The sequence below is a fragment of the Excalfactoria chinensis genome, chromosome 4 (assembly GCF_039878825.1).
Source record: "Excalfactoria chinensis isolate bCotChi1 chromosome 4, bCotChi1.hap2, whole genome shotgun sequence".
Classification (NCBI taxonomy): Eukaryota; Metazoa; Chordata; class Aves; order Galliformes; family Phasianidae; genus Excalfactoria; species Excalfactoria chinensis.
Window position 1 is genome coordinate 72,728,496 of NC_092828.1, and position 26,792 is coordinate 72,755,287.

Below are 26,792 nucleotides of genomic sequence, written 5' to 3' on the forward strand. Positions count from 1 at the left end.
CTAAGAGCACAGGGCTCCCAAAAGGTTTCCTTGCATGCAAAACAGAGAGGGAAGTAGGAGATGATAGAGGACAACACAGAGAATTTACAAAAGAGAAGGGAGATGAGTAAAATGCCTTTCCTTCTACCACATGTATAGACAAGGGATCTGAAGTGGAATTGTAGAATCATAGAATTGCTCAAGTTAGAAAAGACCTTCAAGATCATCAAGTCCAACAACAATCTAACTGTACTACCCTAACTCTAACATCCCAATACTAAATCATGTCCCAAGCACCACATGCAAATGGTTTTAAACACATTTAGGGATGGTGACTCAACCACCTCCCTAGGGAGCCTATTCCAGTTCTTAACAACCCTTTATGTGAAGGAGTATTTCCTGATGTCCATCCTAAATCTCTCCTGGTGCCAATTCCTCTTGTCCTGTCAGCTATCACCACACCTGATACAAGCCAGGATGCCATTGGCCTTCTTGGCCACCTGGACACACTGCTGGCTCATATTCAGGTGACTGTCCAGCAGTACATCAAGGTCCCCTTCCATCAGGCAGCTTTCCAGCCACTCCTCTCCAGGCCTGTAGGATTACCTGGGGTTGTTGTGACTGAAATGCAGGACCTGACACTTGGCCCTATGAAAATCATGCCTTTAACCTCGGCCCATCAATCCAGTCTATCCAGCTCCCCCTGTAGTGCCTTTCTACCCTCTTGCCTATCACCATTCGCTCTCAACTTGGTGTCACCTGCAGACTTACTGAAAGTGCATTCAATCCCTTCATCAAGGGAGTGACATGCATATTCCTCTTCCCATTACATAGGTAGAGATATGCGAAAGACCTTATGCAAATATAGATGTTAAAGTTACATTACCTATATTACCGTATTTTATTTTTACCTAAGTTCCCATCCCAAGTTGCCATGAACTATATTGTGCTAATGTCAATACAAAAAGCAGCCATATCAAATGTGATCATATTTATATTTTACTCCAAGACCTGAAGCTGCAGTTTGTCATGGGGTGGGCTCCATGATGTACCTAGGAAGTATGTTTGAGGAAAAAGGGTTGTAAAAACAAAAATTGCAGAGTGGGGAGGATGCGCCAAGGGAATGGTTTGAGGATTGTGTGGTTGTGGATTGTGCTGTTCAGTTATAAAAAGGATCACGAAGACTAGAAATGCATTAACCAAAACACAGTTATCTAACATAATAGGACTTCTTTCTAGTCACCTCTACGTAGTTGTCCTACTAGGGAAAAAGTCAGAAAAGCTGTGTGGGCTGTACAGAGTTCAGAGAACTATTTGAGAAGCCATTAAATGAAGGTGGAATATCTTCCTGCTTCAGAACAAGAATCACCCGATGAGTTTTGCAAGTTGCATAGTGGTAGAATATGATTTATATGCTGCTGGATTACATTACTTTTAATTTTGAAAGTCCATTGGTAGTATCCAACTTCTGATATTATCTGGGTGGCTGGCATTTAAACTTATGTACAGCTAGGGCTAAGCTGGTGCTTCAGAGGGATAGGAAAAATGCCCGTATCTAAACCCAATAGATGAAAACAAATTGTTCATCAGGAAAATGAACTGTTTCTTGAATCATGTTGATTACTGGTTGAAGTATGTAGTTTGATTGCAATTATTGCCTTAATGCAGACTTTCAAGGCTTAAAGGCCCCATGAGAGCAATGCAGGAAGCCTGTTCTATCTATTACATATGAAATAAGGGGTATGAACTGTTGTATTATACATTCACAAATTCAAAGGCCCAAGGAGATAACAATAGCCACTCATGGTAACTATGCATTGCATTTCTTTCACGTGAAAGATAAATTAAAGGTTTGGAGGTTTGTTAGTTCTCGGTTTTGTTCAAAATCAGTATATTATGAATTAATTTGTTATGAAGCTTTCAGTGTTTCTGTTTTAAGGCATTTCATGTCTTCTGGAAAGACAGTCACATTGTTTATATAGCGTTTAGTATTAGTGTCTTTGTAATCGTCAATATTTGAGGTAGTTGTTATTCATCATAGAATCACAGAATCATTTAAGTTGGAAGGGATCCTTAAAAGCCATTTAGTCCAATTCCTCTACAATGAGCAGGAACACCTACAGCTCCATCAGGTGCTCTGAGCCTGTCTAGCCTGATCTTGAATGTCTCCAAGGATGGAGCCTCTACCACCTCTCCAGGCAACCTGTGCCAGTGCCTCAGCACCTTTAATGTGAAAATAAACTAAAAAGTCCCACAACTCCTTCCTTAAATCCAATCTAAACCTCTGTTCGTTTAGTTTGAAACTATTTTCCCTTGTCCTATCACAACAGACCCTGTTAAAGAGTCTGTCCCATTCTTTTTCACATAGTCCCCCCCCTTGAGTCAGAAGACGGCCTGCTTTAAGAATGTTAGGCAAGCCAGTGATGTTATGGTCATGTAGTCTGTGGCCTTCTGTGCCTGAACCATATGCTCTCTCTGGAAGCCCACAGCTCATCAACCAGTATGCAAAAGCCAAGGTGACCTGTTGCAAAGCTCTTTTGTGAAAGAAGGGCATGTGCTCCATGAAGCTTGCAGCGAGCTATAAATTAATTACTTCTGAAAAATGAGGCAACTCTACTTATTAAATTGCCTTCTGGAGGTGTGTTAGAATTGATATGCCCAAAATAATGGGGTTCCTACTTCTCAGTAGGGAGGAAAAAAGTTACAGAGGATTCACTTCATTTTTGAAGGAAGCAGGTGCAGTTGGGAGGGTGTTTGAATAATTGATGTTGGGATTAAAGCCTTGGTTTCAGAATGTGCTTGCAGTAAGACAAGTCTCAATTTGAATCATCTTAATTTGTGACATGTTTTCTTGCAGCATACAGCAAAATATATTTATTCAAAAATCTTATGAAACAGTAATTATAGTAAGCAAAGGCAATTGGCAGTGATTGAAATACTAATAATACATTGCATTTCAAACATTCGTTTAAAGTGACCTCAGCCTGTTATTTTACTGCTAGGAAAAAAACCTCTCTCAAATCACATTTGTCTACCACTGAGATGTCATAATAGTATGCACTAGCCAGATTAGAGCTAATTGCTAATAATTCATTCACCAGAAGGTTTGCTATTATCAGCTTTGTTTATGTAAAGTGCAGGTTGAAAAATAGTTCTGTTTCTCGCAAGCGGCTGTGCAAATTTCATCTGCTTTTATTGAATGTCATCATCTCCTAGAAATGATATGTTGTTGCTCTCATAGGGTGGGGGGGAGGAAGCAAATATAATACAGGATTCCAAGAATATTTTGAATGGTAGCAGGCTGAATATATTTATGTTTAAGCCTATAATATAGAATCTTTGTGTTCTGGCCATGAAAATTTGTGCTGAGAAAGGAATAAAGCTTCTCTGAAGGTGGTATGCATACACCGTGTGTTTAGATGCAAGCACGTATAGAAGTGTTATCTTTTTAGTTTCTTACTTTTGCATCACCCTGTCTTGTGTGCCAGTGCTCTTTGCTGCTCTGATTGAGGATGACAAGAACTCAGAGGTGGGTTCCATAGGAAAACATATAGATCCGCTGCCTCTCTACGCTTGTGTTAAATAATGCAAAATTGCATCGTTTAGCTCTTGTGCTGATGTGTTCTCTGACATTTCCAAGAGACAGAATGATACAGTTTCTGCAAGAGCTATTCCTTTCTTCCTTTCAGCTGTTTGTTCTGTAATGGTATTTTTTGTAACATAGTTCACTGATTCTCAGTTCTTTGTGTTCAAAAGAATTGGAGGCCTTACTGTAAAATAAGTGACGTTTTTACTTAAATTTTTACTTAAAATTGTAATAGAGGAAAAACACGTGAAAACTCCTTCATAAAGTTAAAGCTACTTCATGGCATTTGGACAAAAATCCTCCTTTTTCCAGCTGCATTGTCTTCCTCAGTTCTAGGGAGCTTTCAATACACTGCTCATAGCCAACAGACGAGGAGAATGCAATTAGTTCTTCACCCTCCGTGGTTTAGGAACTATGTTCATCAGATAGTTAAACTTCAGCTATACAGATATCAGTACCTCTATTGACATACAAATGCATTTAAAATTCTTATTTATAAGCTTGCACGTAGCTGCCTGCGTACAGGAAAATGTAGTTTTGTTTATTTTGTAACAAACTTGCACTGCTGGCAGTTCTTGAGCAGCATGTCTGCTCTGTGCTACCTACACAGTGCAGGTAAGGTAGGTCTGGCACCTGCCTGAGCAGAGAGCCGGGTCCCCTCCCTGCAGGTGCTGTGGGAAGAGCTGCAGGAGGGCAGGGGTTTGCCTGCTGCTCTGTGTCTTTCATTCTCAGCTGCTTTCAGGGTCTGTCTGGCCCAAAGCAGTGCTGCAAGTCTGTGCCTAAGCTAACTTTGCTGCATAACTTCTGCTTGACTGGAAAGGTAAAAATAATCCCTGACATAAATCAACTTCATTCTGCCTCAGGGCATAATTTAAATACCTTTTCCTGGGTGTTCTTCCCTCTTTGTAAAAGCAGCAAGTTCACTTTCTAGCCTTCACACTCTAATTCTAGAAAATGGTTAATGAGGGGCTCTGCCAGTGAGGGTAGAGATGTCACTGCAGAAGGATACAACCAGAACACAGTGACAGAAGACAGACAGGCCTACGGAGTCTCTTCAGTATTTCCTTTCCTAAGGTTGTAGGGCCAAAGTGTTTCCAAGAAGGGTGTAGCAGGACCTTTCCTAAGGGAAGTAAGGGAGATAATGAATGAATTGCTGCTTATCTCCATTCAGAAATCTCTTGAAGATGCATGGGGTTACAGATCTGAATACTTTCCTATGGGTATCCTCTCTATGCATACAGTGCGGTTTTATTCTTGTTGTTTGGTGTATTTTAAAGAATAGTCAATAGGGTTGGGCTAAAATCTTCATCAAAAAGTTGGCACTATGGGTGGTGGAAAAACTACTACTAAGGCTTAGCTTGTGCAATCAAAACAGCTAATAAGGGTTTGCAATGTGAAGAGGCAAAAAGAGAGAGGAAGGGTGCGCTGTCAGTGCAGCTTTACAGATGGAGAAGGGGCCAAGCCTTGATTCTGCAAAGTACAGAGGCAGAACCTGATTTTTAGCATTTCTAAATGTGTACATTTGAACATATTCTGTTTGATCCTGGCAATGCTTTATGCCTACGCATTTCTAATTTTAACTGTTCTCATTTTTTTTTTTCCTTACTATAAAAGAGGGGGACTTTTATAGATTCTCTCCAAATTGCTTTACTTGACTACAGCGGAACATCCACATTCTCAGCACAACAGCAGGCTTTCAGTTTGTGCATAGGTGTGTGTTTTGTTGTTGTTTCCCTTTGGAAAGTGAGCATGCAGCTGTTCAGCACACGTCTTGCACTGAGAGAAACAAGGAGCAGCGGATTTACCTACATTAACTGGTTGTGTGTTTTCCAATACAAAATAATGGGGTTAATATGTGGCTCCAAAGTAAAAAACCTTAGCCTAGAAGTGATATTTCACAGGTGCTGGACCGAAAACACAGGTGTAGTCAATTGTAAAATTGGCAGGACTATTTCTGGATGTCTGTGTTATTCAGCACTCATGACAAAACCCCTGTCCAGCAAAAGCAGAGCACGGGGTGACACCTTCCCACAGTGTAACCTTTAAGGCAATTTCTAACAGTCAAGAAGGAAATAATTAAAACCAGTGCGTTGGTGCTGCTTGACTTTGTCCGATGCGATGGCAGTAGTTTGAATTTAATAGTAGAGTTCTGAGAGGTTTAATGTTCATATATGCGTTGACGCGCTCTAGTGGCAGAAACTCGCAGTGCCGTTCAGGCAGTGAAGCTCAGTCTATTCGCATTCTTTTCTGCGCGAAGCAATAATTACAGTGGGTGAGAATAGAGCTGATAGTTATTGAATACAACCTAGCAATTCCCAAACTACCGCTCAAGCGGTGTGCTTTTATAGAACTTATATTCCTTTACACGTTTTCAAAGCTAAAATGCTGATTCAGGGATTTCACTTGTCTCATTTGGTCAGTGTTGAAGAACACACCCAGACCTAACCAGCCACTGAAGTATGGGTGCAGTATGTGTGCAATACATCTAAGTCAGTGAACAGCAATTATCCACAAGTCCTTGGCACTTGTCCTGTAATGGTAATGGATACAGAGCCCGGGCAACCTCATCCTTTAACCAACCATCATTAAATGGTAAATCAATAACTGCATCAAAAAATGTATTTATAGCTAAGCTCCAAACCTAGTGGTTTTGCTTATCACATTAATCATAAATAATTCACTGTTTCTTCTTCTGAGAAGACGTAATGGGCCATTTAGCTGCTTCAGTTGTTTTCATTTTTCCCCTTCACAGAGTTGCTCTGTGGCAGACTCCCTCACATAATAGGGTAAAGTACCACCACAATATATGCTTTATCATCACAGCAATTATAAAGATGGCCCTACCTATAAATAAGTATTTTTTCCAGGATCAGAAGCTGCTGCAGTACTTTTATTGTGGCTGTGAGCTATTACTGACTCTCTAGCTTTGCTGCTGTTACAGTTTGTGTTGCAGTAGGGTGGAGTATCTTCTTGTTTTTCATTGCAGATTATATGTTATACTTTATTTTGCTCAGCCACTGAGCAACTTCCAAGTCTTGCTTTCTGGCTACCTGAATATCAAAGAGTAATGTAGATGGACTGCTTCTTGCTGCTCGGCCTCTGAGGCTTTTTAATTTCAGCTTTTGAAGAACTTTTTATATGGGCAAGCTGCTTCACTGGTGTTGTATCTAAAGTTCTGTCTAGATGCAAATAGTTTAGTGGAAAAGCTCTTGTTCTCATCTCCTAAGAGCAGCTTGCTTTGGATTTCAGAGTAGTTTTTAGGCTGGTGTAACTCTTTCCTAATTACTGGAAAGACACTAACCCAAACTTGCGACTACAGTGAACAAGCAAATGTCCTGTTGAAGTAATGGGAATATTGCCAATGAATTCGACCTTGGTTATTTTTTGCATTCTCATTTGAAGTGTCTTTTAAAATAGCATTTTCAGGCACAGGATATAACATTTGTAGTTATGTCATAATACTTCTTAATTATTAGGGATCAGATCAGCTTTAGAGTTCTTATTCCTTGTCCCGTTGCCAAGTTCCACAAGAACGCAAGCTGTGAGTTAGCTTGAAGCTCTGAATTCTCTTTCCATATGGATGCAGTCATACATATCTACGTGCAGCCCTATTGGTGTAATACACTGTGTTTTTTCTCACTACACTTTAGTGACATAATTAGAAATGGAGTAGCATTTACCATTCCCTGAGAGCTGTGCTGTCTAGAGAGCCATGCTCCAGGAGGACATAACTGAGAGGGCCTGAATTTGACAAACGATTCACCACTCAATAATTGAAGGTAACGCCATTCAATATATACTCCCTGCACCCTGCAAGTATTGCTTTACATTACTGTCAGTTCCTTTTGAACTGGAATAATGCAAATAAAGAAGAAACCAAGTCATGGGGGAAAAAAATGAGATAACAATGGATGAATGAGCATAGAGTGAATACCATCTCGACAAAGTTCAGTTGCTGTACCCATTGAAGCAGCAGTAGTTAGCCTAATGCCTGGGCCTTGTAGAGTTGCTGCATGGAGATTATTTCCTGGCATGCACTGATGCAGTAATTATTGTTGAACTAATCAACTTTTGACGCTCTATCTTTCTATTTTAAACTGATGTCAGATGAGTCTATATTTTTGCATCTATTTCAGGCTGGCATTAAAAATTAACAAACATCTGAGTATTGCATGTCAACATCTTCAAAGTCCCCTGAGGGCATTCCTTAAGGGGAATGGGCTGTTTTCTGAGATAGAAAGGACCATATTCAGAGCAGAGGAGTCACAGTGTAGAATAATTTCAGTAGAAAACGAAGTATGTAACTAAGCTTATAACTTTACTCAGTTGCTATTTTATGATCTCAGCTGCACTGAGGGTTTATGTCCTCCAATGCAGTAAAGTGAATATGATTGTTCTGCACTCAGAAACAGATCAGATTCTAAAATAATACAACTCTTTTTCACTACCAGATTAATAACCAACAGATTCTTCCTTCTGGTACAATTTTACTTAACCACGTTATCTATTATTTCTTCTCAAGGTGAGAAATGAAGCTTTCTTCTTTTTTTTTCTTGGGCAGTAAAGAGCTTATTTAAAAGCATCAACTGATAAAGATATTTGAGACTGTGAGAACACAAGCTTTACATGGCTGTGGTTCCTTTCTATTACTTCAATTTACTAATCTTAGGATGCTTATTTTGGAAGTCCTAAATAATTCCTCCTGCTTATACAGTTTAGTTGCCTTGATGAAAAAGGCGTGTTAAAATTCAGGAAATACATTATAAAAATACAGAGGGGTTATGAGGGAAGCCAGTGTATTGTAACCTGAAAGCTCTGCGAAATGCCTCATTTATATTCCCATGATTCTGTAAAGTCACTAGATAGACTAACACATTATGCAGATAGTGCACTGGAGACAGAGGTTATGTGATGCCCAAGGCCATTCAATGAGTCAAAGCTGAGCCAGGGTGAAGTTCCCATTTTAGTGTGTCTATTAATAATACCAGCACAGACAAACTGCATGAAAGAACTAAATTTGAGGCTTGTGTGAGGTCAGCCTGTTCTGCGGGGCTGAAATATTATTTGTTTATATCTAACTCTAAAGTGGTGAACTTATTAGATACGAATATGACTAGATCACTGTCATATCTGAAAGACTTCACATACTGAACAGTAATAATCTGAGGCTATTTGTCCTCCGCAAACAGAGAATTATTTCATTTGAATCTTTTTTGTTTGCCTGCGGATTTTGAGGACAGCTGAATGCTGTCTGGCATCAAAAAAGATTCAGTCACATCATGAAATGTTCAGGGGTAAGTGTGAGATAGCATTAGTAAGAGCAGAACTTTACCTACATTTGTTTTTCTTTTATAAAGTGATGAACTGAACCATTGCTTTGTTCAGATATTACACTGAGTTTATACACTTCAGCTTCAGATAAATCTGGTGACTTTCATCTCTACTAGATGGTGGAGAGGAGGTGATATTACATAGTGAGAAATACGATCTGGGTTCTGCATGTGTCATTCCTATACATTGGTGATTTGTCTTATTGGCTTGGGCTTGAACTTTCAGGAATGAATTCCACTTTCAGATGCCTTTGCTAATGATTCTCCTTATGGTTTCTTCCCTGATCATCACACGTAGTGAAACCAAAGTCACTCAAGAATCTGCAGGATTAGAGAAATATCCAGTGGAGCTGACTGAACAGAGGCTGACAGATGTGAAGGGAAAAATTAAGGCATCCATTGCAGCTGTGCTTAACTGGAGCCAGCGCTTAGAAATGCAAAAGATGGCATCAGACACTCTAACAATCCATACTGCAGACTGCAAAGCACTGTCACTGAATTCAGGAGTCCTTAATGACAAAGGTTTGTTTTAAGCAATATTCTTTTTAAATGATTCAACTACGTCCTTATACAGGTAATATTTAAAAGTGTTTAGCTTACCTATTTCAATGTCTTTTTTATTTCATAGCAGTAAATTATTTTAAATGCCAGAGATCTTTTCACTTCATCCAGTGGATTTACTTCTTTTCCACCTAGTTAAAATAAAATTACCCAGTGACTGCAGATGAACTGGTTCTTGTCACTGTTATTTCATGTAGCCTTGGACATGCCATCTTTAAATGCACCTCTGCTGCTGTGGGAGCTCAATGCCTTAAAATCTCAAGATAATATCAACACTTGAGTATTGTAAAACTTGCCGTGACTGATTCCAATTCTAGGGATGGGAGTTTCAGTCATAAATTTTGCAAGGGTATCTTGCAAGATTTAATTTATAAAGAGCAGCCATCCATTTCTAAAGGCTAACTGCAAAAGAAATGCTACTTAGAGCATATGCTTGTTGGTACTGTACTGAATCATTCAGGTTGCAAAAGTCTTCTAAGATCATCAAGTCCAAAGCTCTATCTACCACCTATGCTGCCCACTAAATCACGCTCCCTAGTACCACATCTACATGTTTCTTGAAAACCTCCAGGGATAGTGTGACTCTACCACCTCCCTGGGCAGCCTGTTCCAATGCATCAATACTCTTTCCAAGAATACATTTTTTTCCCAATATCCAGCCTGAACCTCTCCTGGTGCAATTCTGGACCATTCCCTCTAGTCCTACCCCTCACCTCACCGCAACTTGCTTTCAGATAGTTGTAGAGACATATGGGGTTTCCCCTGAGCTTCCTCCAGACTAAATTCCAGCTCCCTCAGCCAGTCCCCATAAGACTTGTGCTCCAGACCCATCACCAGTGTTGTTGCCTTTCTCTGAACATGTTCCAGGGCCTCAGTGTCTTTCTTGTAATGAGCAGCCCAAAACTGAATACAGTACTTGAGGTGTGGCCTCACCAGAGCGGAGGACAGAGGGATAATCACCTCCCTGCTCCTGCTGGCAAATATTTCTGATGCAAGCCAGGATGCCATTGGCCTTTTTGGCCACCTGGGCACACTGCTGGCTCATATTCAGCTGAGCATCAACCAACACCCCCAGGTCCTTTTCCCCTGCACAGCCTTCCAGCTGCAGCCAGCTTCCCGAAGACAATGCTGTGGCAGATGTTAAAGCCTTTGCTAAAGACTAGGTAGACTACATCAACAAAAATCTTAACATTGATATTTGTTTACATGTAAAATGTGTTTGGTGTGCCCTAAACCTGCACAGCCTCATAACAGATTTCCTACATTCCTCAGAATATCAATGAAAAACAAGTCTGCTCCATTCATTCTTCCCTAACTCAAAGTGCTGGTTTCATTTGTATGCCTGAAAAGAGATTGATGTTATCACACCAGTGTTATCTCAGACTTTGTACAGAAATACAAATGCTATGAAAAGGAACAACATGTACTGAAGTAAATTATAGTAACAGTCCATTAATCCATACATTACATCCAGGAATTGATTCTTTCCTCCCTTACATTAACATGAATCCAGGGGATCACAGAAACCTAGAAAACAACCCTGCAGTGACTGTAGTGTTGCTGCAATTTGCAGAAACAGACGCTTGTGATTAATTGATCATGCTCTATCTTGAAGAAAAAAAAAAGGAGAGTATTCATGCTCCCATCTTACTGCACCAGTATATTCTCCTAATTCTATATGGTTCAATATGGTTGTCTGTTCTTAGACCACTACTGTCATACCTCTTGAATAATCAACTACCTGCTGGCACCTTTGTGAATAGCACTTCTTACCCCAGCTCACTGTTATGATACGTTTTCATCTTTCTGGAAGGTGAGTGATCAGAACTATAGAATATTCTAAGTTAGGACTCACCAATACTTAAAGGACGTCACCAGCCTGTTCTGTCTCTAATGTAAGCACCCTGTTTGTTGTTGCAGAGCCCCTCCCTATGAGATTATCAAAATCAAAATCCAGTCCTTTCCAAATTCTTGTACCACTTTTCACTCTTTGCTGATGTTTCCTCTTTCAACTCAGTCCTTCAACTGCATCTAGGAGAATCATCTTGGTGCAAAGTGACAGTCCAGGAAATAAGACAGTTCCTTTTATTTTAATGATGGGCGCAGCCATCTCAGCAGGTCACTGCAGTGTGGAAATTTATTGCATGTCAGTGAACTGACTGAACACTGAGACTTGTAGGCACTTGGAGGCTATTTAAAGAGTAATGCAGAATCAATTAAGCCTTTTTAAACTTATTTTCAAGCTAAAATTTGAAATAATAAAATGACAAGAAAGCATCAGGTGTAGAGAATATAAGAAATTACTGTGGCTCTGCTTATGTACAATAACTGATTTATAGCAACTGTAGTGTGTGTCTGAGGATGTCATTAAAACTGGAGAGACTAAATCCTGTGATTATTCAAGTGAAGAACTAATTATGCTTTACGTTCGTGTTCTGCCTCCAGAACAAGTTCTATTGTAAATCAGCATCTGTTCCACTTTAGCCACTGCCCTTCCTGATAGCCGTCAGCTCTTTGCATATACTTGTCCTTAGGCAAAGGCCATCAAGTATGAGTTATAGAGTGCCTTGCATCATTGCTGCTGCTGAATTATAAATTAGTGTATTTATAGAGTCAGTTAATCTTCAGTGTCTTGTTTGTAGCTCATTTAAAGTACATGCACACACACACAGAGAAAAAAAAACAACAAACAACCAAAAACCTAATGCAGCGTGGAGAGCTGCTGCCATCTTCCTCTAGATCTGCCATTTCTTGTGAACCCCAGGAGTCAGACAAGTTATCTGATGCACAAAGGGTGGGAGACGGCCTCAAACAGCAGAAGAGAATACGGTTAAGGAGAGGTGCGTGGTGTGACCTGCGCCTCTGCATGCTGCCCACACAGCCTGAACAGTGGTGGTGGAAGAGCAGGATTTCTGTCTGTTCTTTGACAACTTTTCTTCTGATCCATATTTTTGGGGACACAGCCAGTACACTGGAAGCATGATCACTCGCACCAGGAGAAGCAGTTACTTCTGTTCATAGCAGAGGGAGGTGCTATTTGTGGTCCTAACTTGAAGATTTTGTATGAAAGCATCATGCAAGATCCAGTGGGAAGCCAAAATGAATGTATTAGCTCAGCATGGGTGTATCTTCAATTAGGAACATCTAGAGAACTGTTAATCCCTGTGATCTGTGTTCTTCATTGAATCAGGGAACTCTTATATGCAACAGTTTGTTTAAAAAATAGGTTAATATAGCCTAGAAGGCAGCTATTTCTTCATTATCCAGATTATTTTCTTTCCAACATTCACTGTCTTTCTAATAGTATATATATATATTTTTTACTTCAGTGGCAAAACTTAGAATGGCATTTTCTGAAGTGATCCCAAACATGACACATGAATAGTCTATTTCTAGAAGTGTATGATTATGAGTTTTATGTTGTTTGATTCCTAAATAACAAATTCCGCCCAGACCTGTCCTGTCAGTAGAACTTCATTTCGCTTCTGTTTGTGCTGAACATAACTTTTTAAGAGAGAAAATAAGGGATCTACATTTACATGCGAGCCCTGTAGCCTGTCTGATGACATAGCGGTTCCTCTGTTAACAGTAAACAATCCAGTGCTTGCCTAAGTTTGAGCAAAAACACATCCGACCATAATCACTGTTTTCTGCCTGCACTCTCTGTGAAATGTGTAGTCTCAAGATTTCCTGCGTGCTGAGTGCTAGCATTTGGGGTTGAGTGCAAAATGGAACTGAGGACTAAAAGACTAATTCATCCATCTCATTAGGCTGATTTAGTATCATGACTTCAGTGGAAACGAGGCTGAGGTTTGCCAGTGGGAGGGGAGAGCCAGACTCAGAGAGCAGTCTGCTTTTCAGGGGGAACATAGTATCTTAGAAACTGTCTGCCAAAATTGATGAGGCACTTTCTGAAGCAAAAATACAGCCTCCAGGGCCTGATTCTAAACCTACTAATAGCAACTGAAGTTTTCCTCTTGGCTTCTAGTGCTCTAATTCATTATATCCTGCATGACTGCTCAGGGTTTTGTTTGTTTGTTTGCCTTGGTTTTGTTTAATTTCTTTGAGTATCAACATGGTAACTTTTTTTTTGTTTGTTTTAAATGCTGAAAAATAAGCCTTAAATAAGAATCCAGCGTCTGAAAGCCTTTGTTGGTGAACATAAGATCTTCAATCCATTTGTGCACTGGCAGCATCTCCCCCATCCCTCCAGTCAGTTTTCCCAATCCCTCAAGAAACGTGCAGGTGAGGAAATGAACAAAAAAAATCTCCCTTACTGGAAGGGAAAAGATTGAAAAACCTCCTGAAATACCATTTTGAAGGCTGTGCTAACTTTTGCTTTTTCTATTAGCGATGATGCCCAAACATTTCTATAGGAAAGGTAATGGAGTTACGTTTGTCCATTATGCTCCTGTCTGCACTGGCAGCAGATGCAGACAGCTTCTGATTGCTTGTATCAGAAAGCCCCCTCTCCCCCTAGTGCAAAGTCAGGCTTTCCGAAACCTCTCAGTAGGACAGCGTGCACCGAGTTGCAGTCAAGTATTTGGATAACGTACATTAAGCCCTCAGGAGGATTCTCATTTTGCAGTCATCACATTACTAATCCTGATGAGATAAAACAATTCCGGTTTTCTAAAGAGCCTCAAGTGCAGTAAAGGATCAGAAGAATCCCTTTCCCAGTTTCTGTCACTAGACATTCCTAGAATTGGGTTTGTATATTCCTTTTGAAATGAACTGTGTTCATCTTCCTGCAGCAGTAAAATATTTCTACAAGTATTTCAATAAACAGCATGTCTTGTAAAACCGGGATCTCGCCATTTCTGCAGAGCTCACTTCATGCATTTCTGTGAGTCTATACAGAAAGAACTGCACAATAAAACCTATTCATTTTCAGCACAACTCTGCTGTGCCAGTTTTACAGTGTATTTGTCTTTGTGATGTTAGCACACTGCTCTGTGGCAGCGTTAAGGTATTATAGCAGAACCTGCACACAGGACAAGAAAGATCCATATATAACTGTAAATCAGCAATAGCAGGTCTTTTTAAATATGCTTCCCTCTACAGTACATAAAACGAGTCCCTGATTTGCATTATTTGCAGAGCTAAATAATGAGACTAGCAATACATCTACAATAGGGAAGATCAGGCAATAGAAACACCCACAATTTCAGTCTGGATTAAAAATTACAAATCTCTAAAGGATGCTAAAATGTAAAGGAAAAAAAAAGCAACAAACAACTCTGGAACCGATCAAAATCAGTGTCAGTCATTGATTTCTAGAACACACAAAGAGACGGTGAGTATAAACGTGTTACTTACAAGCGCTGAGGATTTTAGGGAATGAAAATGGAGACCAGGAGCTGGAGACTGCCTGCCATGCCAGCAGTGTTGATTTGGAAGCGATGGACACAAATAAACGTTCAGCAAAGCTTAAAAAACTGCAATGCAAGGCTAGCCAAAAGTGTCCATGTCCTTACCGTGCTGTGGCTGGCAGGCAATCCGTGTCTGGGAGCCTTCGGTCCCTCTAATCAGGCTCCGGGGATTTTGTTTGCAAGAGAGATTGTCCTTTAAGTGATCAGTGCAGGAAAACAGAGAAATAAAGAGAAATGAGCAAATTGTACAAGGCAAATAGCTGCAGGTCTTTAGCATGCTCCCTGCGTTTTCCTAAGCTGCATCTGCAGTAGAGAAAATATCCCAAAAATAGCTCAGGCTGCCAATGACTTGCTGAAACCTGAGAAAGAATTGCTGAATTTAAAGATCTGGGTTGCTGTGGGTGTGCGATTAAAGTGAGAAATCGCTGGCAGGAAGAACCTACGATGAAAGCACATGCTTAAGGAGTAACTCCTGAGTTCGGGAGTTCGCTGGTGTCACAACAAGAGCTGACCTCCGACTTCCCCCTCCTCCAGCCAATGCCAGTTAACCCTTCAGAGTTTGGCATGGAGAAAAGTTCTGCCGTAGGAGACGGGAGAAGAAATAGAGTCAAAAGGTTGATTTCAGCTGCAACGTCTGTGATGTAGCAACAGTATTTTATAGCAGTGTTTTACTTTATACGGTTAGAAGCAGTCAGACAAGCTGATTATTTTGCAGAGATCGTGGAAACTGCTCACTTCTGATATCTGGAAACCTCGGTCTGGTGTGGGGGGCTGTATGCTGAATACCCCCCTGAAGCCATTTGTAGTCCCATAGAGTGAAAAGGATTTCAGGTAAAGCGTTGCAGAAGAAAGGATAGCATAACATTTTCAGTGTTTGCAGGAAAATCCTTATGGACAGCACTGCATTAATCGCCTGAGCATTTGGCACAGTCTTGGCAGAGGCACTGTTGTCTCTGTGCTGTACCCAGAAGAAACTGCAGTCACTTATCTGGCCTGTAATTGTCTTTGTGCTTACACAGATCAATGGGTTGTGGCGTGCTTCAGCCTCACTCTTCAGCTTGTTCCCTGCCACTTTTTGATGTTACTTCCCTGATTTAGAAGAGAACAAGAAGCAGTTGGCACAAAGCTGGGAACGCCGCATTGATGCCAGATGAGTTTCCCAAACAGTGCCAAAAGTAATCCTCAGTAACCTATTTAGGACAGCATTAAAGCTGCCAGAGCAAGGGCTAGGAGCTAGTCCCTGGTTTCCTTTGTACTGACACTGAAAAGGGAAACAGCTTTCAGAACTGTATCTGGGTTAGGTTCAGCCACATGGGACTGGATTATGAGAAGCTGCTGCTTGAAAAACAATTGTGCATCTCAGAATAAAAGCTCAATATTGCCCTTACTTCAGTGTGCGCTTTTGTCTTAACATGACATTTTCAAGTCATGCCAAGAAATAATGGCATCCTAAAGAGAACATTATTTAATATGCTTCAACCGCAGTGATGTGAGATCACTTAATGGTTCCAATAGGAGTCTTCACTTCAAGTGATGAAGCTATACTTTAGGAAATCTGCTCCTTTTATCTTGCAAATGCTTGTGTGCAATGTATGGTAGCTGCTGTAGTTTCAGACTCACAGTGAAGTTTTCTGGAACAAAGGAGTTATGTATCTGTGCTATGAAAATAAATAGGCATTTAAAGTGACCGTGTACAAGGGCAGCCAAGATACATAGCTATGACCTTCCCATTTGCAGGTGCTTTGGACATAAAGGTGCTACATCAGACCTTTTGGTCAGATTGCAGTTCTAACTGTTCTGATCTGACATGTTCTAGAAGCTGGAAGAGCAGACAGTCCCTGAAGCAGGCTGGTCATCCTCTTTGTGCCCTCCCTGAAGTGCTTCTGCTGACCGAACATAAATGCAGAACATAAGGAATTATGGCCTAAATAGTTATGAATCTCGTGCTATAGCATTCACTCTCAGACAAATGGCATCAAGTGCTCACACTTACCTACTGTTGGTATAAATTACCTCATAAATTTTATGGTGAGCTGAAGAAGCCTGATTACTAATCTCCGAAAAACTCCTAATGCAAACCCATTCCTGTCTTTGAAGGAGCAGGGTGATACAAAAGACTTTATAGGCACCTTTTCAGTAAATTAATAAAACCTAAAGCCAATAATAATGACAGCTAGTAGGTAATTCATCACAGATGGTACACTGCTAGCAATACATCAGCATAAGGCTATCATTAGAGGCCGGTATCTGTATGTTACCAGATGAACTATGCATTAAAAAATGAAATTTTATTTTCCACAAATGGGGTAATTAATTCAAACACTCTTCTTGTCTTTCCTTGTTGTAATGAGGCTGCTAATGCAACACAATAAAGCCGTGCTTCGTCTCAAGCAGCTGGAAACTTGGGATTCTGAACCATCCTCTCTGTCGAATTTCATTAGTACTGAGAGTCTAGAACATAAATTATGAGATAATGCCTATTTTGTTATTTTTATCTTAAATATAATATAGGGCAAAAATGAAAAGAGCATGACAGATTTCTGAGCAGAGAACAGATGGGCGGTTTGGCATGGAAACAAAGATGTGAGCATGCATTCATCATTCTTATAGTGAAATACGTGCTTATAGTGCCTATCAAATGGACATATAGATCAAGTAGGTCTCTTTCCGCTACAAGAGGTGCTTTATATCGTTACACTATAAAGTATCTAACACACCTTTGAAAGCTAAATGGTCGAATGCTCTTGCTCCTCTTTTTGTCATCTCTGTCATTTCTTCATTATTGCACAACTTGCACATTGCTGGGCGCTCAGTGTAACCAAACACCAGCATTCATCCTTCACTTCCCTGGAGAGAACAGGAGAAGTGACTGGAACCTGCGGTGCCCTGCCAGGCTGACTGAGCTCTGAGCCTGTCGTATCAGTAGTGCGAATGGCAAACCATCTGCCAGCACGCCTGTAAGCACATCAGGACGTGGATTTCAGCAGTCATTGATGGTTGAGTGTTCTTGGCTCTGGGTACTGGCTGGTGTGGAGAAACAGTCCCGTTTCTGCCACGGCAATAGGCTGACAGAGCAGCGCGGCTGTGAATGAAAACTCTGCTACAGAAACTTGTTGAGCAAATAAAGTGAGAAGTGTGGGCGAATGCTGTACACACTTCACTGGGGCAGGATTTGACCAACTCGATTTCCCTTTAGCCAGTCTGTTGTTCAGAGAACTCTTAGGATCATGAAGTTCACAGTAATTTCTGGTGCGCATAACTCAACAAAAGAGGAGAATTTCTATGGATTGACCAATAACTGTTTTTATGACAGTGCTAGAATAGGTGCAAAAATGACCTTTTTTTTTTTTGGACTGTGACCATGTTGTGGGAGGGGGGAAGCCTCAAATGCCAGTCCTGGTGCATCATCTTACTCTGCACTATGAGAATTTTAAAGGTGAACTCACATCATTACTTGGTGGGGGAAAAAAATGAACTTTTGGTTGGAATTCCAGTGATTCTGTAAATATGCTTTATTTTTAATATAGGTAATTTTTACCTTCTGATATGTCCTCAAAGGCATTGGTAGTATCCAGGGCCTACCACCCTTATACATGCTATTGCCTAGAAGGGTATGTCTAGCTGGACTGTTTCAACAGAGTAGGTTGCATTTGGAATTGTATGGCAACCTGAGGTCAATGGCTTTTATTACAGCAAATGTCCTTTCTTTGTTTCAGTACAACAATCTGTAGCTAGCGCTGTTTATCAAGGCAGCGTACAAAAGATGTGCAAAGTATCTCCATTGTTACCGAAACCTGAAAAGTAAGGCCCCTTCCTGTACCTTAGAACTGAATCATGAGGACTTGCTACCTCGTATTTCTTCCATTCTAGCTAAAGCTAGTTGGATGGTCATAGATATTCCCTGCTTTCTGCCTGAAGCTTCACACATTTCCTCTTATTTCTTCTCTTCTTTTTGTGTTTTTATCCTACTGTTTGGGACATTTCCTCTGTGTTTAAAACCCTCTTGTATTCCCCATCTCCCCTGCCAAGCACACTATCTTTCTATCTCATCCCACCTTGCTCTATTTCAGCCCCATACTGTTGTACTGCATTTTGGTTTCCTTGGTTGGTTGGAATGTACTGTTGGGACGGGTAAGTCTGCTCCTCTGTAACTACGATAAGGCGCTGGTATTGTTAAACCTCCTTGTGAAATTAGTTTTCATCAGAGGACTGATTGGTAGATTTTGTCAGATCCCCGTAAAAATTCTGTCATAATCAGTGACAAAGAAAATTAGAAAACTCCAGCCACAGGAGGGAAGGGCTCCAACTGCAGCCCTTCCCTCCCTCCAGGCTCCATGTTGCTCAACAGCCAACACTGCAAACCTCCAAAGTCTCCACAACTGCTTTTGGCATCCTTGCAAAAATTCTGATTCTGTTGTGCTTTGAGTGATTAATGACTACTTCCAGGGATTTTCTCTGGTGGTTCTCACATGAGGCATAAAGGAATCAATTGCCTCTGCAATGTCTGGGAGCAGAGCATGTCAGGGACATAGTTTGCTGAGTTTATAATGAAACATCTTACTGCACTGTTAGTACTCTAAGGTACAAACTTAATATGTCTTGCATCTGCTTGGCCTGAACACTGCAAGTTTGCTTTAGCAAACTGAGAGAGTTTAGTAAGAAACTGCTATTAACAACCACCAAACCCACAGTTATGCTATGAAGAATACAATTTAGTCTGACTGCATTTGTTCAGTTTTTTATATGCAACAGTATAAATCAGAATACTCCAAAGCAACTAACTCCTGGATACTAACAGCCCTGTCACTATAAGTTTTATTTTGAATGTTAGGGAAAGCAGTTTGGAAAATGGCCCAGATTCTACTCCACTGTAAAGCTATAAATCAGAATAATTCTAGCATTTGTACTAAATCTTTCTCAGTGTTAACCTTACAGATCAGTACAACTGAGTTAGAGAACTAATATATCCTTTCTTGAGATTTACACTGGTAAAAGGAGAGACATCTTGTAGTTTTGATTGGCTCAGTTTCTAAATGCATGGAGGTCTGTGAAAAGAGTTGGGGCTTTTAATCGAACTTGATTTGACTCTGAAATGTAAAAATCAGAAAAGGTTCCACTTAAAGTGGAGACTTCCAGCCCGGAGCCCAGCAGTGTTGTTCTGTCTGATGTTCTGTTTGATATGACTGTGGGGAAAATTTGCTGCACTGGCATTCTCTTATTGTCACCGTGTGTCTCCAGTGTGGTGATTCTGAGGTGTCTTAGAGGTTTCTTTTGTTTTAAACATACTTTTGTGTATCTATTTTTTCCATTCTGGGAAGGTATGAATAACAAAATATTATCACAGCGTTCCTTTGAATTCGGGTAGCAGTTTTGTCAGGAAGAAGAAATGGAGAAGTCAAGTGTCTTTTAAAGAGCTGTACTGGCAGAATACATCAAGACATAGACAACCAAGCCTGTGTTTCTTCTCAGTGCATAGCTGGTTTCTGGTCCATTTTGAAACTGGGGACATTTGGAAGTATCCAATATCAGCTTTCACTGTGTACCATCACACCCGAACTTCTGTTCACCTCAGAGACTTGTTGCTACCTTTGCTCTCCCTCAGGGACCATTGCTCTGTGCCTGATTTCTCCAGAGGTGGCATTTTTATCAGCTCACGGTATTTTTCCTATGAGTGAAGAAATCAAGCATTTTCTGTGGCTGTGTAGTCTTGACATTTTGGGTTTTTTGTGGTTTAACAGTGCTATGTACAGGAAAGCCTGCATTCTTTAATATTGGGAGTCAGGAAAAGACTTAAGAATGAATGTGAAGATAAGTTTGCACTGCACTGGGGCTACATTTACGCCTCTTAAGACAACATTTAACCATTCATTTGATGAATGATAATTTCTGTATCAAAGGTCCCATGGCCTTTCTTCAAACTCCCTGTTTCTACCTGCATATACTATCTATTGATTTCCAGAGGATTTTATGGTAGCTGAAGCATCAGTCTGGCTGGGTCCAATGGTTCCTACATTCCTGTCCTAATAGCCTGCCACTTCCAATGCTGCTTTATCTGATGTGTCAATGGGCCTGCAGGGTCTCATAGTATTATCCTTTTCCTTCAACACTTCAATCCCTTGGTCTTTTCTCAATAATAATAATAATAATAATAATAATAATAATGCTTAAGACTGCAGAACATATTGAGCCTGAGGCTGGTAGAGTGATACCCGAGATTTAACTGTGCTGTTTGGCAATTCTTGGTTATAACACACTGAAAAATTATTCACTATGAATCCCTCTTGGATCTAATTATGACCTGTCAGCAAACCAGGTGTGGACAAGAAGCTGAACATTTTAAAAAGCGTTGTTATTCATGTTAAGCAAGGAAAACAATTTGGTGGTATTTTAAGAATGTCCCGTGAGTTAAAAAAAGAGAGGCCTAAAAGTAGTGCTTAAAAGCAGTACTACAAAATCAGCTTCAAAGAGAGTGGTATGGGATTCCTGTGTTGTGGTTAATAGAAAAGATTATTTCTATAGACAAACAGAGGTGGAGGATTTGTTCTGTGTAACATTTTTCCTCTATGGCAGCATGCTTTTTGGTACTGTTGCTTATAGACTTATAGAATTACTAGGTTGGAAAGGACCTACAAGGTCATCTAGTCCAACCGTCCTCCTATCACCATTACTACCACTAAGCTACTAAACCATATCTTGCAACACATCATCCAGACACCTCTTGGACACCACCAGGGGTGGTGACTCCACCACCTCCCTGGGCAGGCTATTCCAGTGCCTGACCACCCTTTGAGAGAAAAAGTTTTTCCTTGTATCTAATCTAAATCTCCCCTGGCACAATTTGTGGCCATTTCCTCTTCTGAGGATGAAATGTGTGGGGAAAAGGTTGGTGGAGATGCTTTGAGTTTAATACAAAGTTCTTAGCAGATGCAGTGTAACGGTTCACTGTAAAATTAAATTTCAGTACCATGGTGTCCCCAAAGAACACATATATCACCACACCTTTTCCCCTTTTATGTCAATTTAATCGGTGATGTTTAATAATTTTGCTCTCCTGTGTGGACACTACAAAACTTCATCAAATACACAGCTGAAATTTTTGAGTGCAAGTGTGCTATTTCAGGTAGTCATCCCCCTTCCCTTAGGCTGTGCTGAACAGTGAGAAGAAGGACACGTAGGTCAGTGTGAGCATCTTGAACTGCCTGGATTGTGGTGCTCTAGCCAGGAGCAGTCTCATTCACCTCGGGCAGCAGTAGGGAGAGAGGGAGAAAGTCAGATGCATCTAATTGAAGTCTTCCTCTCTATGCTTTTCAACTCAGTTGAATTCAAGACAGCGGTGATCTGTTGCTAGGTCTGCAGGGAGTGTTCTCTGTAAAATACAAATTTCCTTGCCTTTTGGAATATATTTTTACCAATGCCTGACCTTTACTTTGCTCCACTTTTCCATTTCTGCATTATCGCAAGTAATAGTCTTCAAGGTAGCTGAAGAGCCTCCCTTAGCCAAGTGGTTGCAACCCACCTTCATTATTCTTGTTGAATTTCTCATGCTTTCCCTGAGGCTGCATGCTTGTTTCTTTTTTTTAATCAAACAGAAAACTCGTATTTATTTTTTTTTTGTAACCATAGAGGCCATTTAATCAAAATATTTAATTATGCCTCTCTCCAATTTAAGTCTGGAGCCAGTTCGGGTTTGTTATAATTAGAACAAGATTTTGTGAATGACAACATTTTCCAGTATCTTTCAACTGAATCAGAGATTAGAATCTCAACTTCTGTTTATGGCAGACATTCAGAAAAGTCTGTGTGTCTGTAACTCACACTGGCTTCAGTGGTGGTGTTCACAGTTCCATACAGACAAGCATATGCTTAAGTGTTTTGCTAGCCTAGGTCCAAGTATCACACAGAGCTTGGGAATTTTGTCGTGTTTTACCAGGCCAAAGAGCCTGTAGCGCTGCCTGGGGTTGTTGTGGCCAATGTGCAGGACCCAGCATTTGGTCTTGTTGAACCTCATCCCATTGGCTTCAGCCCAGCTGTCCAGCCTGTCCAGATCCCTCTGTAGAGCCTCTCTACCCCCAAGCAGGTTGACACTTCCAGCCAACTTGGTATCATCTGCAAACTTGCTGAGGGTGCCCTCAATGCCCTCATCCAGGGCATCAATAAAGATATTGAAGAGGACAGGCACCAGCACTGACCCCTGGGGAACACCACTTGTGACTGGTCACCAGTTGGATTTAGTTCCATTCAACACCACTCCCTGGGCCTGGCCCTCCAGACAGTTCCTTACCTACCATTTCCTTGGTGTTATGATTTCCAACTGCATTGAGATAACAGCAGAGTGACCCCGAGTTACAGGGGGGCCATGTGAGACAGGCAGAATGTGCCAGACTCTGTCTGTGACTGTAGTCTGGTGTGGTTGGGTTTTATAGCGTCAGCCTTGAACTGGAAAGTGACCTGGACATGGAATGCTGGAAGAAATGACCAGGTACTGCCATAGTCTTTGGAGGTGTGTAGAGCCAATGGTTGAATGCACTCACTCCAGACTACCTTTCACATGGCGCCATTTGTACTGAAGAGGTAAATGGCTGGAGGCTGATTTGCTGATGCATTAAGGTTCTCTAATGGGGACAAAGACCAGTCAGGTGTATGCATGTATGCATCTCTACAAAGCAGTGACTTTTTTCACATAAGATGCAGTTTCATTTTCATCAATGCAAATAGCCAGTCTTTCTGTTTCTCCTCACCAAGAAGAAACACCACTAGTATAGAAACTTTACCAAGTGAGTGCTCTAAAATGCAGTTTCAAGCACAGATGTGTGAAACGACACTTTTTGAAAGGAAAAGACCTCTGTTGTGAGAAAACCTTTCAGTCTTGTGGTTTTCAATTGCTAGAGGGCAGCATTGCATCAACAATGAGAGTATGACCTCTGTAGGTGTGTACATCTTGCTACTGAGTTTAAATTTGGACTTCTCAATGCTTTCTCAGTTTTATGATCATGGTGCAGTTAACAAAGCTACTTCTACTTTGAATTTGGTCTCAGTGATCTTAATATTCATGTATCCGTATCTCCTCTGCTTCTTTTTGGCTTATCATAAATGTTTCAGTGAATAGTTACCTTGTTCACTTTTCTTCATGCAACTGCCAACACAATGAGTAAAGAAACTATGAGATTTAGGACTAGTTTCCCAGGTTATGTTATTTAGCTCACAGCAATGTTAAACAACCAGTTCATTTTCTCAGATCCCCAGAAGATGGCATCTACAAAATATTTATGCATTAGACCCTGCAACAGGGAATGGTTGGATATAAAAGTTGTGGCAAATTATTCTGCTGATGGGTGTTGCTTTGCATTGTCTCAGAAGGGTGTGTCTCTGCTTTATGTTGTTGCTCTTCTCTGGCTTTTCCTAATTTTGCTGATGCAACGTTTATTGTAAGAGCATTTAAAAATGAATTAAAAAATATACAAGTACAGAATCAATTTTGCTCACAGTACTCATAACCAACCAAGTACTGAAACAATACGTAGATTAAATTAACATTTCAAATACCTGCACAACCAGATTTCCAATTATAAACAATCACAAAATGTACAGATCTGAAATTCCTGCAGCATCACTAAAATGAGTAAGGTTTCTGTGGCTAGATGCAGCTTTTTAAGACACACAACTCAGCACAGGAAAATCAATGGTCTATAACGTGGCAAGTGATTTGGGGCTTCTGGGTGGCGCATCTGAAACTACAGGTTTCTCCTAATTGAGAGCTTGCTTGGTGTACTGCTGCTCTCTGCTTCCTCTGGAGATTTATTTTGGTTGTCGTTCACTTACCACATTTCACTAAAATAAGCACAAGTATCTCTGGGGCTGCCCCACGCTTCCCTTGGCTAGACTTGCTCCCAGCTCATTGCCTGTGCCTGGGGGTTGGAGGGGAGCAGACTTCACATTCCAGCCCTGACCCTGACCATGCACTTTGCATTGAAAAGCTGTCAGCATTCTTGACATGGAACTGGTTGTGAGTGATCAGTTATGCAGGGTTTATCTTGCTAGACAAACTGTGCTGCTGGGGAATCCTCAGTGCCTTTTTAGTAGAGCTTTATGTGCCTTCTGACAACTGTGAATCTAAGGGAAGGTAACAAAATTAACATTTGTGACAAAGTTTCTCTCCTACTGCCTCAGATTTTGCGGCTTCTCCCCTTAAACTTTACTGATGCCCTTCAAGATCTCTGAGGCCAAGGTCATTCCTTTAACTCCTCCGTTGTGTCATGAATCCCAGGATTCCCCTTTCCTTCAAAAGCCTGGCTTTCAAGTAGCAGCTCCTCCAGCAGGGTCCAGGATGGTCCCTTATCCCCAGCCTCTGAATTCAGAAAGGAGAAATCCATCAGGGAACACCCGAGACTTCAGATAGTCTCAGGATTTGTCATTACTTGGGCACAGTAGGGATTGATGCTAATGCAAATTTCCTCCACCAAGACAAAAAAACACACAAGTGTTCAACTGTTCTAAATTAAGTTAAAGCAAAACAAAACAAAACAAAGCTAGCTTCTGAAGAAGTGCAGAATGGCAGAGTACCATTGAAACCAATGGGGTGAACTGGCTTACACCAGAAACAGCTCTGCTCCTACCAGCCTCTTCTCTCTCTCACTAGAAATGCCTGCTAATAAAAACACAGCCTGTAATTTGGAAACTCTTTACTTTTAAAAAGCTAAATTAACCACAGAATTATCTCTAACATGATGAAGTGGTGGGATGAATGGGCTATCAGGAGTTTGGGTGTAGAAGAGTAGGTGTTGAACTTCTGGCAGTTCATTGGCTTGGACTGCTCAATGGAAAGACCCGCTTTTGCATATGGTCCCTACTCTCCAGGTCTGCTGAAACTGGAGTCTGGCTCTGCAGGCTGCCCCCAGCCCCCACCTACTGACACAGACTATAGATATATAGTGAAGGAGCTGGCCTGCTACTGTTTGCCCCGCCGCTGGGTTTGAGCATCTATGTGCTGAGACGACTGTCTGAGCCACTCCTACCACCTGCACCTGCTCCTTCTGTAGCCAACAGCATTTCCTCTTTCCATTTCCTACAGAGGGCACTGAAGTAGGTCTCTGGTACCTCCCAGTTCTGACAAGCTGAAATAAACCTTCCCAGGGAAGGTCACTGCATCACTGTCTCGTCATTTCTTCCTCTTCTACCCCGTACCTACTAGAAACCAACTTATGCTGTCAAAAAGAGATTGGGGGGGTGGAGGCTCAGCGTATTTCTTCAGAGTGAGCAGCAGCCTTCATTCTGCAGGCTGGCAAATCTGCTCTTTCACTAATGCTACAATCCGTTCTTTTTTTTCCTAACTCTGCTTTTATTTGCAGGCTCTCAGTATGAAATTTCTTTTGGCTGTTTGTCTGGTTTTTAGTTTCACAACTGAAGAACAAAAAACACTTTTAGACTTTCTTTTAAAAACTTTTTTTTTTTTTTTCCTGGGAAGCAAAAAGCAGCCAAAGACACAGTACTGAATAAGTCCAATTATGTTGCATTCTTGTGGTTGGGTAAGACATAGAGCAACTAAAACAAACTAACATAAACAGGGAAAGCCAAATTAAATACTTACATTCATATAGTGCAAGAGGATCCCGGGCTCAGGAATGTAATTCAATCTTTATTTATTTTTTATGTAGACGGTGCATAAAATTGCTGGAGATCTTTGCAATGCGACTCTATGGTAGCGGAATACTTTTTGACTGAAGAGTCAGCTAGCATAGTATTGTAAGAGGACTAAGTGTTTGCTCAGCATGCAGGAGAGCTTTGCCAAATCTAAAGAAAGGATCACAGAGTCGGCCATGGCTCTTCATAGTACAAAAGCAAATTATCAAATGGATACCTGACACCAAATGGGGAGAGAGAATGTGGGTGTCTGATTGACACATACATGGTCTGCTCAGCATTGGAAGTGTGAAGTTCTACTTGAAGAAAAATGATTGTGGTATGCAA

The 26,792-nt window shown here is 40.9% G+C and overlaps 1 protein-coding gene across 1 annotated transcript in view; it reads right to left on the reverse strand.

The window, feature by feature from the left end:
- Nucleotides 1-15,237, reverse strand: part of AMMECR1 (AMMECR nuclear protein 1) — a 95,658-nt gene extending 80,421 nt beyond the window's left edge. Inside the window, exon 1 of the mRNA XM_072336095.1 lies at nucleotides 14,934-15,237. Within this exon, the coding sequence (XP_072192196.1) occupies nucleotides 14,934-15,105 (172 nt within the window). The 5' untranslated portion in view covers nucleotides 15,106-15,237. The remainder of the gene's footprint in view (nucleotides 1-14,933) is intronic.
- Nucleotides 15,238-26,792: the final 11,555 nt, after the last annotated feature.